Genomic DNA, 17164 nt, shown 5'->3' on the forward strand with positions numbered 1-17164 from the left:
TTAATGTTTACTTGATATTGCTGTAATTACATTTTATAGCGCTCACTTCTTCAGGATGAAGGGGAGTAATTCCCATGTTCAGGAAACCAGACCCTCTGATTGTGCTTCGCACAGAGCATCTCAAGTGTTGGAATCCTCCCCTCCCTAAAGCACATTATGGCACCAAGCAGCTGACACTGAATTCCTGTCCTGATGGGCCTGTGGAGTTGCTGACTTTCTTACACACAGTTTGCCCACTTGTTCTGAATAACCCACTGGCTGTTTCAATTGCTGCCCCCCCATGTTTGTATGCCTTTTGGGCCCGTGGGTCTGGCTGAGGTGAAGTCAGTTTTCCCCAGAGCAGCCCTCAGTGCTGTAGCTGGAAAGGAGTTGGTAACACGTTGGTGTTTGCTGGGACAGCATCACAGCTGTGTCTCCAGCATTCCCCTCTCACCAGTGAGCTGAGGGTGGGCAAGATCTTGGGACAGGACATAGCCAGGACAGCTGACCCAAACTATCCAAAGGATATTCCACACCATATGACATCTGCACAGCAACAAAAGCCAAGAAAAAGGAGAGGCAAGGGCATTTGTTATGACATCTGTCTTGCAGAGCAACTGCTGTGTGTACTGCTTCCTGGGAAGTGGCCGGGCATTGCCTGCTGATGGGAAACAGAGAGTAAATCTGTTTTCCTTGGCTTCCATACACAGTCTTTGCTTTATTCAACTGCCTTGATGTTGATCCATGAGTTTTTTCCACCTTGTTCTCTGCCATCCCATCCTGCTGAAGAATGCTAGAGCAACCTGGTGGGCACCTGTTGGCCAGCCAGGATTGACCCACCACAGCCCAGTGCACACGGTTTTGTACCAGTAAACTCTGCTGTCACACAAAGGGTTTTGCAGTAAATACTCAGAACTGCACAATCCATACACAGCCAAAGATGAAAAGGTGTTTTTTTATTAAGGCTGCACTGGGGCACAGTCTGGCTAAAAGCCTGGAGAAGTTATGGTAGCTTTGCCCTGTCTTCTTCAGACCACAACGCCAATTTAGAGCATTCTGTTCAGCTCAGTTGCCTGTGTCAGGATTTTTATGGGAGTCTTGCTGCCTATTCTACAAGTCTCACACAAAATCACTCAGTAGTTCTGTCTTCAAAGAACAATAATAAAAATGGGAGAGTAATGCCACAAAGAGCTGTTAGGGACCTGACAGGGGTGAACTGAAATTTAAAAGTAGAATTTCTTTGGTCTACAAAACTGTGTTGAAAAATGTTTAAGTTTTTCCCTAGGAAGACGCTTGAGTATAAAATGATTGAAATATATATTTTTTTAAAAATCTACTTGCCATAGTTAAGTTAAAAAAAGGAAACCATTATCTTTCCATGCCATTTCCTGTGCTGAGAAAGTCTCCTTTGTTACACACCCCTGGTCCCTCCTGAGAATATTTTAAAATTATCTTTTGATATGCGGGCTTTCAACATCTCCTCTGCTTCTGTTCATGTTCTTACAGGAGACAGACAAGATTTCTGAGGAATGTTCCTATTAAAAGGGGATCCTTCATTTAGTACAACACTGTTACAAGCATTCTTGATCTCCTGTCCTAACAAATTCCTCTTGTCATTCCCTAATGTAAATAGTGTTTCACAGTTACAGGTAGGGTGTATGCCACAATGGCTGTACAGTCTTGGCAAGCACAGAGTTGACAGCAGTAACTTTTGGTAGCACTTTTACTGTTCCTACACGAAACAATTCACATTACCCCTCTTCCCCCAGACATTACTCTAGCTGCTGAATTACAAAGCAAAAACAGAGCAACCTGCTTTTTTGTTGGTCCTTCTTCCCCTGTCAGGCTGAGTGCCCCTAACATGCCCACCACCTCTGCCTTTCAAGTGAGGCAGCAAACACCTCCCTCCTGCAGCTCTAAAGGAACTCATCCTTCCCTCTGCCCTGTCCCCAGCTGGCCAGGGCTCGCCCCAGTGCCGGGGTGGAAGAGCTGGAGATGCACTGGGGCCATTTGCCTCCTCATGGACCAACTCTCCCGTCCCACCCACACAAGGTGGCACTGTTGGTTTTCACTGTATTCATGCACTTTTCCACCTTCCCCATCACTAACACCGACTGGACTTAAAGGGGGTGATTTTCAACCTTCTTCTGAATCCCTACACTTTTCCCAATTGAAGAGTGGGCCTAGTCAGACATTTAACAAGGGGAGACTGCTTTGTGGGACTTGTTTTCCAGCACCATTCCCAGCAGTCACCAAAGCAGTGCCCTACAGACCCACAGGGCTGTAGCCTCTATGTTGCTGGTAAAGTCAGAGTCTAGTAAAAGCACAGCCTTTGAACAAGCACAAATAGAGATTCAGATATTTTAAGACTATGTAAAAAACCATGGTAGAATAGAGATGTTTATTATTTTAAAAATGCTAAATACATTGAAATAAATTACATTAAATAATTCCAAGTTGTAACTGTGATCAATACATAAATTAATATATAATCCACATATATTATGTTTTTGCTGGGGGCCTCTACTACTACTTTTATCTCCCCTATATACTATTGCTTTCTGTTTATGCATATTCTCAAAAATCTTGCTTAAATTTGCTTGGGAGGGGAGTTTCAACTTGATGCGTTTCTTCTGTGTACAATATTTTTCCCTGACTGCCCACTTCAGCCCATTTAAAATTTCTATTGAAGGGAGAGTTTGCTTGCAAAGGAACACGCAAAGAGCTGTTTAAAGTTAAGCTGAAAAGCAAGTTACAAGGGAGTTAGTTATCCCTCAAAACAGTTACATTTTCTTGACACCTACACCACTCAAGTGATCCTTAAACTTCAAAAGTATTGACCAGCTAACAGCTCTAAGACTTCCACATTGCCTTTCACTCACTGGCACCCACTTAGCTTTAAGTCTTGCCCAACCTTAAATTAGGTTGAATTTGCCAACTCAACATAACAAATTACTAGATCATTATAAAATCTCTACTTGTGAGCAAGGGCTCTCCTTTGAGAAAACACAGCACTCCCTAAATAAGGATCAAATCAACACCAAATATGACTGAAGTCAGATGAAAGTGATAGTAACTGTCAGCTGAACACAAAAGATGGATCCTGATCAAGAAATTGAAAGCAAAGAGTAGCGAATGCTCCCTTTGTCCATATACCCAGAATGATTCACATCCACTGCTACCCATTTGCCTTACCAAAAAATCACTTCTCTCATGCAAAAGAAAAACTTGTGAATTTCAAGTGAAAAAGAAATGAAATGTAGAAAAAGATTGTTATTCCATCACTTTTCCACTTTAAAATATACCATCTTGAACAGAAAAACAGTGCTACTTGTCTGTTGACAACTGGTAGATGAAGAAGGAGACTCATTCCCTATTGCTGGCTGCCAGTTTCTTTTCCAGTTTCAATTCCAGAAAAGTGGATCTTAAATATATAAATTCAGAAGTCTTCAGAATAGAACATGAGTGTCAGATTCCTAGAAATAAACACACGATTTCAGCAACTTCTGCCATGCCAGAGTACAATAGGGACAATTATTTCAGTGTTAAAAAAAATAATTCTTTAAGTTCAATCCTCTAAGAACAACAAGACAAAAGGATCTATCTACAAGGAGTAATATCCCACAAGTAAACCTTTCCCAGGAAATTGGTAGACATTCATGCCTAAATTCTGTCAGAAGAGGCAAGAAGCACCCCCTCAGAATGTGTTTCTATTGTCAGTGCTGTCCCTCATTCCCAGCCACAGCAGTCAGAGTGGTCCTGGCTACTCCCCAGGTCATATTTCCAATAAGGTTCTCCAAGTACAGCAAAGCTCAGCAACTACTAGGAATCCCTGGATTTCTGTCACTCTCCCTTAACAATTACTCTAGGTTGAGGAGGCACTCTAAAATTCTGAGATCTTGTATGTGCTCCTCCCAAAACGTCAAACTACAGCTTTCAGTCTAGTGAGAGACCTTCATGGGGCCCCCAGGCAAATCAGGGACAGGGCTAAAAAAGAAAACTAGAGCTCCTTAGGAACAGTAGGGGCTCTATATACATATTCTGAAAGCACAGTCTTATACTATTTAAAACTATCTATTTATAAAGTCTTCATGGATCTTTAAATATGAGAGGCACTTCAAAAATTAGCTTGATTTACAGACATTTTTTATCACATGACTAATCACGCAGCATTAGAAAATCAAACCAATAACCATTAGCAAGTACATAGTTAACCATCAGTTTAACCATTAGTTTTAACAGCAGGAGAAAGCTGTATTTTGACTCAGTACTTGGAAGTTCACTGCAGTCACAGCAGAGGAATTGGGCATTAAAACGGCAGGCAAGGCAAAACCCTGTTTTGCTCCAGATCATTTCAAGAAGAAGATTTAACCTATTGTAGTGTTATTTCAGCAAGAAACATGAGGAGTTTTAAAATTATTTTCCATAGAGCAAAATCTGTTAGTAGGTCTACAGCAGTCTCATAAGTCTCATGATGCATGACAGCGTGATACAGTCCTGTTCCACTGACCCACGTGCATCCCTGCAGGGGTGTATTCACCCTGATGATTTATAAATATGGAATCCCTATCATTTGAAACAGATCTGTGATTTATTAATGCAATATATACAGATTCAGCTTTGGGAAAATGAATCTTCTTTCCTAATCCAACTTAAACACCTGCTGTTGTGGTAAATAGAAACCTCTCTAATATACAACCAGCATCAGCTAAACGCGGCTAATGAGAGGCTATAAAGCGAGGTCTAAGCTTTAATCGTTATTCCTATTAGAGCTGCTGGGAGGACACGAGCCACACTGCGGGCACAGCCTAAGAGGCTTTCGGCTCAGCGGAACCCTGCCACGGCCAGCAGGGCCCAGCGCGGCTCCACAGGTCCTGCTCGGCGCCGGAGGGATGCAGCCCCTCCTGCGGGTTCCGCAGCCCCGCTCTCCAGCACTGCAGAGACCACCCGGCCTCCGCGGCCCCGGTACCGGCCTGGGCGGCGGTGGCGGAGCGAGGAGGGACGGCTGCTCCCGCCGCGCTCCGCAGCGGCCCCGGCCCGGCCCTTACCGATGCACCGCACGTAGTGTTTTGCAGGAAGTTTCCACGCTCCCGGGTTTAATCCGCGAAAAGCGGGGCTGGAGAGGAGCGCGGCTGAATAGCGATGGAAAGGGGCGGGCGAAGAGGTGGAGGAGGAGGCGGTAGCAGCAGCGGCCGTGTTTAATTTTTTAATTAGGGCGGTTTGAGCATCTCCCGGCGGGGTCGCATCGCCGGGCGGCGAGGGGAGCCCGGGCGAGCTGCACCCGCCGCCCGGGACCACCCCGAGCCAGGAGCCGTCGGGACTCCAGCCCGGACTTCGCAGAGCCGGCGCGGCGGAGAGCTCCGCGCTCCGCCACCATGGGCAGCGCGGGCGCGGAGGACAAGGCTTCGGACAGGGCTTCGCACCGGGGTGCGTAGCGCGGGCGGCGCGGCGGGGCCGGCGGGCGGGGCGCGGGGCTGACCTTGGGCACCGCCCGGCCCGGCCCGGCCCGGCGGGGCACGGAGGGACGGGGGAGGCACCGGGGGAGCAGGGCAGGGGGAGCGCCGAAATCTGCCTTCCCCCGGGTAGCGCGGCCGCTGAAAGCGAAGGCTGGGCGCGCCATCCTACAGCAACAATTGCTTTGCAGGTGCTCGGTCTCTCTCAGCCTCCATCCCCTGGGAAGCAGGCAGCACTTTTCCACATTCCCAAGTTAAGGATGATGCTAGTAAACGTTTTATTTTCCTGCACTTCTATATTATCCAAATCTAGACCATGTATATGAATTCACAGCACAGAAGCTCTCATCCAATGAAGACGCCAGGTTCAGATACAGATATTTGCTACAGATAAAATCTTATTTTGCAATTCATTCCTTGTTGGAAGGCTGGAAGTGTCACAGCTCGGCTGCTGCTTCTTTGCAGGGGAATGCTGTTTATGTGGAAAAGTGTTGCTCGCACCCAGTTACCATGCTGCAAAAACACAGTGTGAGGCTCTCTTTGCAGAGCTGTAAGCCATGTCTTCATTTGCTGAGCATCCATGTCCTGGCCTTCCTACCTTCACCTCCCTGAATGCCTTAGAAGGACATACCATACCCTGAAGATACAGTGCTGTCCCCAGAAATTTAGAGAATACAGGCACGCAGTGAGCAGCACATGAGTATGACAAGTTGGCTGTGTGCTCACAGTGCTCCTTTTGCAGCATTTCTGGCCATGTGTTATTAACTCAGGTAGCTCAGACTCTTCAAAGAGCTCCATATTCATGCTTATTTCTATTTCTAATCTATTTTATAGGACTTCTCCATTGTTAATCTTTTCATCTTACCACCTTCTATGACCAACTTCTGTAATAGCATTTCTGGAATACAGTTTTGTTTCCCTGAACAGATAGTTAAGGGCAAATGAGGTGCTTCCAAAGCTCCCAGAGAATACCTGTTTATATGTCACTTCCCAAGTTAGGTTTGCTGTTACTCAAGCACAAGCTCAGGACTGAAGCTATTCCAAGTACTTTCAGAATAATCACATCCATGAACCAGAATTTGGGCTGTAGACATCCAGGAAGAGAACAGATGGCCACTAATGTGGTCAATTTTGTTACAAACTGTCATTCAGGAAGTGAGTTTTTAGGCACCTGAGGCTTAGTCATGCCAAGAGGATGAACGCTCCCAGCTTGGGATCGTGTAAAGCTGCTAGTTTCCTGAGCACTGAGCCACCAGAAAAAATCCTGTAGGGGGTTCTGTGAGAGAAGGACTGAAACCCAGAAGCCCAGGAAGATTATCCTGGTTATTTTCTTGATCTTCTTAAGTCTCTGTAAACCTGAGAGTAAAGGCTAGATCCGAAAAAAATGACACCCTGTCACCCCAAACCACCAAATAGCTGAGGCTGGGATCTTCACACCAAACACTGGCAGAGTTGGGCTGGTGATTCTGCTAGAGAATAACAGTTTTGCCATCTTCCTTCCAGCTGCCTCACAATACCTAGTGCCCATGGTGCTCCCCTTCATCCCCCACAGGTGCAGCCAGCACCCCCAGCTCATACCTCCGTTTTTCTTAGCTCAGTATTAAGCTGTTTTCCTCATTCCCATTTTCTTGAGGACTCTGTTTCTTCTGAAGGACTTCCAGTGGCCTTTTATTTCACAGCAGGATGTTAAGGAGCCTGTCTTTTTGCCAGTGTTTATATGGGTAACGAATAAAAGGAGGAGAAGAATCCTGACCTGTAAAAAAAAGATCAAGCTCTGTCTACGGCTTAGCCCCCACAAAATGGCTCTGCAGATTATAAATTATACAATGCCTGTCCCCACAATGCTGTCCTAAAGGCTATCTTTGAGCATTTTGGGATCCAAGCCAGGTTAGTTAGCATTCAGAGTCTTCTGACTCAGGACTTTGACAGATACACTGCAGCAAATGCAAAGGTACCTGACTAACTGGGAGAGGACATCCAACCTGTGCGCAGCACTAAAATGTGAAAGCAATAAAAGGTACCACGGGTTTGGGGATACATAATTAGAACAAAATTTCCTGTCAACTTTAAGGCTTCAATTACAGTTTCTGAAATTCAGGACAAGGAACAGAAGCACACAAAGCTGTACATTAGAGTTTCCCAGAACCAATCCCCACCCCAGGCAAAATACAGTCTTCTCCTGCAGCTTTTTGAGGCAAACTTTTGTTAAATAAGACTAAGATATCAATTTCTCCACCTTTCAGCTTCAGTCAAGCTTTGCACAGAAATTTGTCCCATAATGTGTCCTGACAAGCACATAATGTACAAACAAATCTCATCTAATTCCAGTGTGTAAGCTGCAAAATTACTAAGACTGGAAGTCATATTCTTGGAAAATTACTCTGTGGTGAAGAAAGGTTATGTCAAACACAAACCTATTTATCTGGACTGAGCTCAAATTCAGAGTTCTCCATGGCCAGTCTACCCCTAATGTTCTTCTCAATGTCTTTCAAGAGGGCAGTTGGGATTTTTGGGTCTGGCTTTTCCAGCTAGTGACTATGTATCATTTTCCTGTGTAAGCCTTGTTTTTACTTTTTATAACCCATTACCCTAGAACTTTTGGAAAGTTTTTTTTTCCTTGACTGGCTTTTGCTCAAATCAACTAACTTCTAACATAAATTTGTGATATTGAATTTTCTGTAATTTTTTTTCCTGCAGAAGGTCAAACTTAATAGAAAAAATGGAAGTATGCCAAATGAAAATCCATAAAGCAGGTGGGGTTTACCTATGATGTATTTTCAGAAAATAAATATTATTGTTGTTGACATTATACCTAATTCCTATAGGCTGTATCTGGATCTTTCTTCCAGCTTAACTGGAATTAAAACAGTATGACCCAAAGAGCAGAATATAATTCAAAACAAGGAAAGATCTCATACACAGGCCTATAGAATAAACAGAACATAAATGTGTATGCTCTGGTAAATGTGTAAAGACCGTCAGGAAACATTTAATATCTACTATACTGAGCTTTATTACAACAAAATATATATACTAGTGTTTTGCCCTTTTGCTCTTTGTTCTAATTTTTTTTTCTTTAGGATAACATTCAAAAAACTCATAAATTTTGAAGTGAGAAAGGAGACACCAAACAAGACACAAGTTCTGTCCCTCTCTGTCTGCTCGAGAATACCAAAAGTTATTTTTACTTTTTCTGTTGTTTTTACTTGTAGGCTGACTCAGAGTATGGCTCCTCAGCCATGGCTGCAGTACAGAGCAGAGATTCTGGAAGTCCCTTTAACCTGGCCGAGCAGTGCAGGTACCTGAAGCAGTGTAGCCATGGCAGCACAGAGCTCCAAGTGGCCTAATTAGTCTGCCAAGAAATAAATGGATACTGGCAATTCCCTGGGGAAAAAGAGGTGGAATTGTTAATAAAAAGAGTTTCCCCTGAGGCACATTCGTTAAATAGGTGTTAGCAAGAGCCAGAAAACCTCAAGTTCTAACCTTAGAATAAAAATGTCTTTGTCCTTTGGCACTTTTGATGTCCCAGCCTTCCAATTCTCCCACTGTCTATAGACACAAAAGAAAGATGTGATTGCAATATCTAATGGAAAACCTAAAATAAAGCAAATGATCCCCACCCCCAACTAAAATCTATCCGTAAGATCTCCTTAAAAAGACAAATACAAGAAGTTTCTCCTTTCTGGAAACATGCAGAGCTCTCCTGGTGGCAGCAGTGGGGTGGAGTTGCTTGAGCATCCTGCTTCCCTAGGACATACATCAGGGGCAGATCTCCTGTTTACTGTGCCTGTGAAAATGGCAGGGTATGTATGGGGAAGACCAAGGAGAAGAAACAAATGAGAACAAGATTTAGCGGAAAGGAATTTAATTGTTATCTCTTCTTCTACCAATCTTTGCTCATACACAGGAGTGGACATGTATAGAGAAAGGTGAAGGGATTCTAGCAATCTGCTCACTTTCTTACAAGTTCAAAATATACCCAGCGTTTTTTTCTGAAACTGGAGCCCAAGACTTCAGTAAAATTGCACACACAGTCTTTTATTTTACAAGTTGGATCTATTCACGTAGACTCTGAGCTAAATCAAATGAGTAAAATCCACATTATTTAGCTGAAATTGCCTTTGAGGTCAATGCAAGTTTAACTAGTTTAAGCACAGAGATGTAAAGCCATTTCAGGAAACATATCAGGTTTCTGTATGTGAAGACCCTAGAGATTATTGCCAAATCACAATCTGTAGACTTGTGCCCAGTCTGACAAAATGCTGTTTGCAACAACTGAAATTTCTATTTTGAGGAGATAGAAAACCAGAAAATTGTGAGTCTGCTGTCTCAAAACAGAGGCCAGTAAGTGAATGGTGTGTAGAGGCTAATAGTTGCAATTTTATCATATTAATTTAAACGTGAAAAAACAACAGGACACTTCTGAAATCCAAGCTGGTTTTCATTTTCAAATGTTCATCTGTTACAGCTCAGACATATGCACCCCATTTAGAGCTAACCACACTGATTTGACGTTTCTATGCAGGCAAAGAAGCAATAGAGGTGAAAATCCCACAGAGCCACCAGGATGTGATGCCCAATGATGAGCAGTAATTACTGCAGCAACACTTCAGCCAGTATGAGTGTCAACGAAATGTCTGCCTTCCCTCTGACTTTAGAACAAAAAACTGGCTTTGCCTTTGTGGGGATTTTGTGTGTTTTCTTGGGACTTCTAATTATCAGATGCTTCAAAATCTTGCTAGACCCCTACAGCAGTATGCCTTCTTCCACATGGGAAGATGAAGTTGAGGGGTTGGATAAAGGAACATTTGAATATGCTCTTGCATGAAAACTCACAGAATATCCTGCCTTAAATTTGATGTTGATTTCATTTTGGAAACCAACTGTTGTTACATTTGTTATACATACCTGCATTTTGAAGATATGTTGGTGGCATCCATTTTGTTAAATAAATATTTGTTGCAAACTCAAAAGGTACTTCATGTTGCTTTTATTTGATGAAGAGTGGAATGGTAGATAATAAATGGCTAACAGCAAACAAATACACAAAGCATCACTAGAAGTTACCATGGCCAGTAATTTAAGGATCAGATTATATTTGGCTCTTCAGAGGAGGATCTCATGTCTACTGTGTCTCATGATAGAGAAGAAATTCTTCATGAAGAAAAAGACAGGCTCATGAATGGTGAATGTTTAAGTGGTAGCCCCCTTCTCTCTTCATCCAATGCAATTTTCTGAAACTCAGTGTCTGTACTTGTACACTGAGGATACAAAAGTGGAGAACAACAAATGGTTGTGGCTTAGAGGAGGTGCCCGCAGGAGGTGTGTGTCCATGTTTTTATTCCACTTGGTTACAGAAGAAGATTCACTGTAAAGTGGAACTTAAACTGTCTGGTTAACAGCTCCCAGCAGTAATTACACCAGCCTGGGGCAAGGCCAAAGCAGACACAATCATGCTACTTACCCATTTTTACCCACCCTCAAGGAGGGCTGGAGTCCAGAGCTCCGGACACTCCAGCACTCTCCACAGCTGGTTCTTCTGTTTGTGCTCCTGCAGTTGTGCACAGTGTATGATGTGGACTGTCACTGATGAACTGGTCATGGGAGATCCTATCAAAGCAGAAGTGGAAAAGCAAAAGCAGAGATTCAAATCTGGATATTCAAGGTCACCCTCATACACACAGCTGTTTAGCAAGCGTGACAGTACTTGACAGAAATTCAATTCCGTTTTTAAGAAGGCTGGCATTAGAATATTAGGCACTGTCACTTTTGCTAAACAGATCTGTTTGCAATGAGGAGCTAAGACAAGGAGATCAGTTACAGCAGTTGTTTTCTTTTTCCTGTATTCTGAAAAATACATGTTATTCCTTTTGCCCTATATACTAGGCAGAGGCAGACAGTGGAACAGCAGACCTCAAGTGCCATTTGGAACATAAAATACTCGATTGTACAGAGAAAGACATTAATCTCCTGTCTAAAAAATACAAGAGATGAACAGCCAATATTAATCTACACTGGTCCATTTAAATTATAAACCATAAACAATTTTTTGAATGTAAGGGCTTTCAACTGCTTCAGATTATACATAAGAAAAAAATCCAGACCCTCAGAGATTCAGTATATTGCATTTATCCTAGTTAATTTAGCCATAAAATCCAAGGTAGATATCAGTACAATGATTCATGTGATCTGTTATTGCTGGATAGGATCATCCACTGCAGAGACCTGACACTGCCATTCTTTTTATGTACATCTAATCAGCAGAGCTCAGCTCTGGGCTGTCAGGTTAGAGTGCTGAAGGTACTTAAGTTATCTGGGTTAAATATAGCTCAGTTATCTCTAAACTACACAGCAAACACTGCAAAAATATCCAAAGAACCCCAATATCGTCTTATTTTGTTCTTGACCCAATCTATTGCTGGAAGCAAATTATCTAATTCCCTTCTAATCACAGAGCTTCATAATTTCCTGCCTGCTCTTTTCTTCAAAAAGACTAGGAAGTCAGCCTTCCCAGAAACAAAACTGAGAACATCATTTTTCAAAGGCTTTTTAACATACAGAGTAAAACTTTAAATAGGGTCAGGAGTAAATGGTTTAAAATTGCATGTAGGACAAGAGGGCCCCTCAAAGAATGATCCCACTGACTTCACTGAATCTTCTGCACAAAATGCACTGAGCAGATCCTGTCCTGAACTCTTGTTATCTGCATGATTATATATGCAGAACTGAAAGATAGAGAGAGTATGATCTGTGCAGATCAGGCATAGCAGGGAGGGAAATGGAGATAACAAAAGTATTTTCAGGCCCCCTTAGAAATTTCACAATGCCATAAACCCAGTAATTGTAATGGATAGGTACATTTGCTGGTTAAAAGTTAACAAGCTAGAATGCCTTTCTAAATCACCATCTAGAAATGTTTTGAAAGAAAGGGATTGGATGGTCTACTCAGTATATTAAACAGGAGAAAAACCTGGCCAATAAGGCAGAGTCTGTAGTGCCTCAAAGAGAGGGTCACACTATATGCATGAATAAAAGAGGCAGATTGTCCTTCCCTAAAAACACAGGATTGAATGGTAAGTTCAACTACCCTGAATAAGGTAGACTTGATTATATATGCATAACGCTGGAAAACTAAACACAAAGTTAATGCCAAAAAACAGTTCAGAGATGTCTGGAAATACATTGTGAAAACCTAAGTATTATTTTCAAGAACAGCAGAAAGGTAAGAGATTTTACTTTTCCTAGCAAAATAAAAATATGGAAATAAGACAGTGAAATGACAGAATCATTTTACTTGGTAGCAAAAGTTTCATTCTCATCAAAGAATCAGGATTTCATTCAGTCATGAAGATGGAAACAAACACAGTTCTGACCTCAATGACAGAAGATTTGTCTTTGCTCCTTCATGCCTGAAGATGAAACTCTTCCTTGCAACTTTAAAAGGCTGAAGGAAGCAGAATAGTATGATCATAAATGTGTAATAAGAATAATAACAATAATATTAATAATACAAAGCCAGTAGAAGTAAAATAAACTAAATAAATGTAATATGTTGCTGTGAGGCTTATACAACATTAAGCAGGAAAACTAACACAAATATGAGGAGTGACTAAGTGGTGTCTTAGCAGAGAGGTGACAGCAGAATATTACCTATAGCTGATGGAAGAAATAAGAAAATATGCTTTAGCTGTAACTTTTACTGAAGATGGAAGGTATCTAATTATCAGCTCTTCAAATAATAGTTTGGGTATGTGATTTTAGAGAAAATTTACATTGCTGAGCTATAAATATTGATGTTGTATTTTATCTTTCCATGACAAAGGGCCAAATCATTGAGAAATCTAAATTGAAAAAATCTTGGGGGTTCATCTAGTCCAACCTCCTGCAAAAACATGGAACTTTTAAAAAAATGTAATGGGCTTATTTTTCCGGATTTTTGGGTCATATATTTGTTTATAAGATGTATTTTGTTTCTAAAACTTTCTGCTTTTACAAATGCTTGCAGAGTTTCAATGTCTAAACATGCTTTGGTTTAGTGCCTTTGAACAAGCTGTGCTCCTCCTGAATTTTACAAGTCTATACAACCACACTCCCTAATCTCCTTAGAAATATGTTTCAAGACAAATGATTGCCATCATTTCAATAGCTCATTCCAGGGCTTTCTAAGCCATACTTTAAATTGCTGCAAAGGTACTTAACCCACTAAAGGCCTTAAATATATGTGCCCCTTCTTCTCTTGGAGTTTTTGTTTGCTTGTGTGTTCTCTCTGAGGAGATCTGTGTGGGAAGGAGGAGGTGAGAAGCAGATTATACAGCTGTGTATAAAAAACCTCTCCATGGGCTGCCACTCAGGGCAACCTAGACAGGCCAGAGGAATGGGCCAGCAGGAATCTCATGACATTCAACAAGGACAAATGCAAATCCTGTACCTCAAATCCTGTACCTCCTGTACAGATTTAACATCTGCACCATACAGGGAGCAACTCTCCTGGAAGGGACTGGGGGAGCAGGCTACAGAGGAGTGAGTTCCATGCTAATCATGTTCCAAGCTTCTGCACATGGATGCTCACCATGTCACCCTGCTCTTTTGTGAGTTTTCATAAAACAGATTGAAACTAGAGGAGTTCTTGGCCCATTTACAGCTCAGGCCTTTACCTCCTCTGGAGCTTGTACCAAACTCCTGCTGCTTTGGTTAGAGGATCAGGTGCATCCATCACAGATGGAACATCTCCACAAGCTCTGTCTTTGCTATGTTTTCACTCAACAAGTCATAGGATGACAGTCTCATGGATAGTGAGGCAGGGGAGAGGGGAGAGCTTGTGGTGGAAAACTTATCTAACCTATCTATAGCAAGATAATAGAAATAGTTTATTTGTATCTTTTATAGCAGTAAACCTGCAGCCAACATCAGGAAGACTGCTTAGAGATTCAAGAGAAAATTCTCAGCCCTTCATTATTTGAGAAGCAAAGGTCTGATATGCAACAGCACTAAACCCTTTGCTGTATCTGCAACTGTGTTGCTGCAGCCACAGGAGAGAGCACGGATCAGTGACCCAAGGGTGTAGCATCCCTGAAGATGTCAATGAACAATGCACCAAACGTATTCTTGGATCCAAATGCAAATCGGTTTCAAGTTAACATAATTAATGAAGACCATGACAACAATGAAACAACCCAAGAGGATGAGGGCTCTGACCCACCACATTATGAAGAAACATCTTTTACTGATGAAACACATAACAGACTAAGAATCAGTTACAGACCAGGAAAAAGAGAATTATACGACAACTTCCGTCAAAATGGGGAGAAAACAGAAGCTAGCCTACATCCCTATGATACTCACAGTAAAATGTATTATCTACAAACTTTTGGACATAACACAATGGACCCAGTTCCCAAAATTGATTATTATAGAAACACTGGCAGTGTCAGTGGGAATAAGATCAACAGACCAAGCTTATTAGAAATTCATGAACAACTGGCAAAGGTAAGTGAAAAGGAAAGAAATAATTTTTCTCTATTCCATTTCCAGACTGTTAATTCTGTTTATTAATAAGAGAAAGTCCTTAAATTCATGGACCTTGCCCAAGAGAAGAAGTACAAGTAACTACTTACCATATTTCCTTTGGTAGCTGCAGTTTGTTCTCTGCTCTGTACCTTGCTCAAAGACTGTTATTAAAAGGTAATTGTAATGTACTTGATAATCAGAAAAACATAGCTTAATCTTGTCTAAAAGTATGGATCTACCAAATCTCTTCTGTTTCACATAAGAGTTAGGATGGCAGATGGTGAACGTCAATGCATACTTTAACCAAGCTACACAATTCACACTTACTCTAAACTAGAATTTTACATCAATGCATACTAATTTTGACATTTTTACTCATTAACCAATATAAGCATTATAAAAAAATTATGTGAAACAAATGCAACTTCAGTTAATCAGATATCCAGAGTAGTACCTGTTTGTTGCTGTAACATACATAGTATGCAAACATACTAATTTAGTATCCATACTCATTTGTACTGCTACTCAAAGGACTAAACATTTCCATGCTCAGAAGAAATATCTTCTTATAGAAATAATTTACTTCAGTAGTGGCCAGAAAAGAGTAAAACTGTATCTTGGCTTTGAACATGTAGTGAACATCAGCACATTGAAGGATTTTCAGTTTTGATGGTGACCAGAAAATTCTGGGGTTTTTTCTGTTGTATCTCTCAACAGTTTGTATATTTTAAACAAAATATAATTTTAGGGGTATTTTAAGGCTTTCACTTAAAGACAATTAAAAAGAAGGCAGATTATATCACAGAATAAAATGAAAATTGCTTCACATGTTGGGACTGTTAGAAAAAAGAGAAAAAAGCATAATCTAACTTAGAGATTTCCAGACTTTTTCCAGTATCCATCTTACAGAAAGATAACCTTATGCCTTTCAAAACAGGAAGGTGAATGTCATAGGTAATGGGATTTTTGTTAGACTGGCAACCTGCTGTGCCCTTTTGTGGGTTGTGGCCCTGGTCTGAGAGCACAAGCACAGCTCTGGAACAAACGATGCCCCATTAGCATGGCTGGAGCCCATTCCTGCCTGTCCCATGATCATACTTGGTGACCTTGGACAAATCACTTCTGTCTGCAGAGCTTTTGCTGAAGAATAAACAAGCACGAGGTCACCAAACAGGAGCTTAGTAGGAAAGGGAAATGAGCTGTCTGAGAAGGCAGAGCTCCTCTCAGGAGGCACAGGCTGGATGGGGCTCCAGCCCCTGGCAAGGAGGGAGGAGGTGCCACACTGAGCGTGCACAGGAGTTACAGCGACAGCCCAAGGTGCACTTCTGAAGCAGATGCTTTACTCCTTTTTTACTTAACCACTAAAATCTGAGTTTACCACACCATACCCCAAGGCAATGCCACCCCCTTGCCCCTGATTTGAAACTCAAGTTTTTGAAGGCAACTGTTCTGTCAGAGCCCATGGCAAGATTCTGATAAGAAGTGGCATATGTTTGACTTCAGATTGCTAAACATCACATAAGCATTCCCATTGTGCTTTGATGCTGGGCTTAACATCAGAAGATAAATATTAATATTTAATACATTTTTTAATATGTAATTTTTCAAATGTCAGAATGTAAGACAGGCTGAAAGGAACTTCAAATATCTAGTTTCCACACTGCTGGAGTCAAATGTGTGTCATCTTTTAGCAAGATGTGTCAGTTTTTGTACACATTAAGCCAATTAAATCCCTAAAAAATAGTCTAAGTGCTATTTCACAGCTGATGGCTGGTGATAATTACTTGGGCTTAATATTTACCCTACATAAAAAAATAATCTAACCTTTCTTCCTCTTGGCTATTCTCCACACTTGTTATGGAGATTTGATGAGCTCATCATCTTTAGCCCCAGGAGAGATGAAGACTAAGCTATTCTGAAACAAGGAAAGGAAAATGTTTGGGTTAGTTTTTTGGGGGGTTTTTTAAAGCAGTAAACTTTTTATTTTAGTAGCTTTTCAAAATGTTCTGTCACTTTTACTCCACATCTTTAATGCATGAGTAGAACAGGTACAGCTGCTTGGTAAATAACCAATCATTCACTAAAGCACACCAATTTAAAATGCATTTTTGGAAGGTTTAAGGCCATAATTTATGATAATGACACAGAGAGCACAAATTAATTCAAACTACAGAGGAAACAACTTGTTTCAAGTACAAAGACCAAGCCCTTTTAATTTTTTTGTC

At 41.5% G+C, this 17164-nt stretch overlaps 2 protein-coding genes across 5 annotated transcripts in view; both read left to right on the forward strand.

Annotated features, from left to right (window-relative positions):
• The first annotated feature begins 4599 nt into the window (after nt 1-4599).
• CTXN2 (cortexin 2) lies at nt 4600-10409 on the forward strand. Of its 2 annotated transcripts, XM_039723299.1 has the most exons (3): nt 4600-5406; nt 8645-8730; nt 9958-10409. In XM_039723299.1, the coding sequence occupies exon 3, from the start codon at nt 10012-10014 to the stop codon at nt 10258-10260; it is 249 nt and encodes an 82-aa protein (XP_039579233.1). In that variant the 5' UTR covers nt 4600-5406; nt 8645-8730; nt 9958-10011; the 3' UTR covers nt 10261-10409. The 2 variants fall into 2 exon arrangements, with proteins under 2 accessions (XP_039579233.1, XP_039579234.1); XM_039723300.1 differs by lacking the exon at nt 8645-8730 and having other exon boundaries at nt 4601-5406.
• Nucleotides 10410-12395: 1986 nt separating this feature from the next.
• Nucleotides 12396-17164, forward strand: part of SLC12A1 (solute carrier family 12 member 1) — a 45525-nt gene continuing 40756 nt past the window's right edge. For 2 of the 3 annotated variants that reach the window (XM_039723295.1, XM_039723297.1), the window contains exons 1-2: nt 12495-12654; nt 14319-14918. In XM_039723295.1, the coding sequence (XP_039579229.1) occupies nt 14508-14918 (411 nt within the window). In that variant the 5' untranslated portion in view covers nt 12495-12654; nt 14319-14507. Of the gene's footprint in view, nt 12655-14318; nt 14919-17164 lie in introns of all 3 variants that reach the window. The other variant, XM_039723296.1, reaches the window with a different exon arrangement.

Source organism: Passer montanus, unplaced genomic scaffold (genome assembly GCF_014805655.1).
Source record: "Passer montanus isolate IOZ18808 unplaced genomic scaffold, ASM1480565v1 scaffold5, whole genome shotgun sequence".
Taxonomy (NCBI): Eukaryota; Metazoa; Chordata; class Aves; order Passeriformes; family Passeridae; genus Passer; species Passer montanus.

What these genes read in the sequence shown, in the direction of transcription:
- CTXN2 (XM_039723299.1), top strand. Translation starts at nt 10,012, where the DNA reads ATGATGAGCAGTAATTACTGCAGCAACACTTCAGCCAGTATGAGTGTC.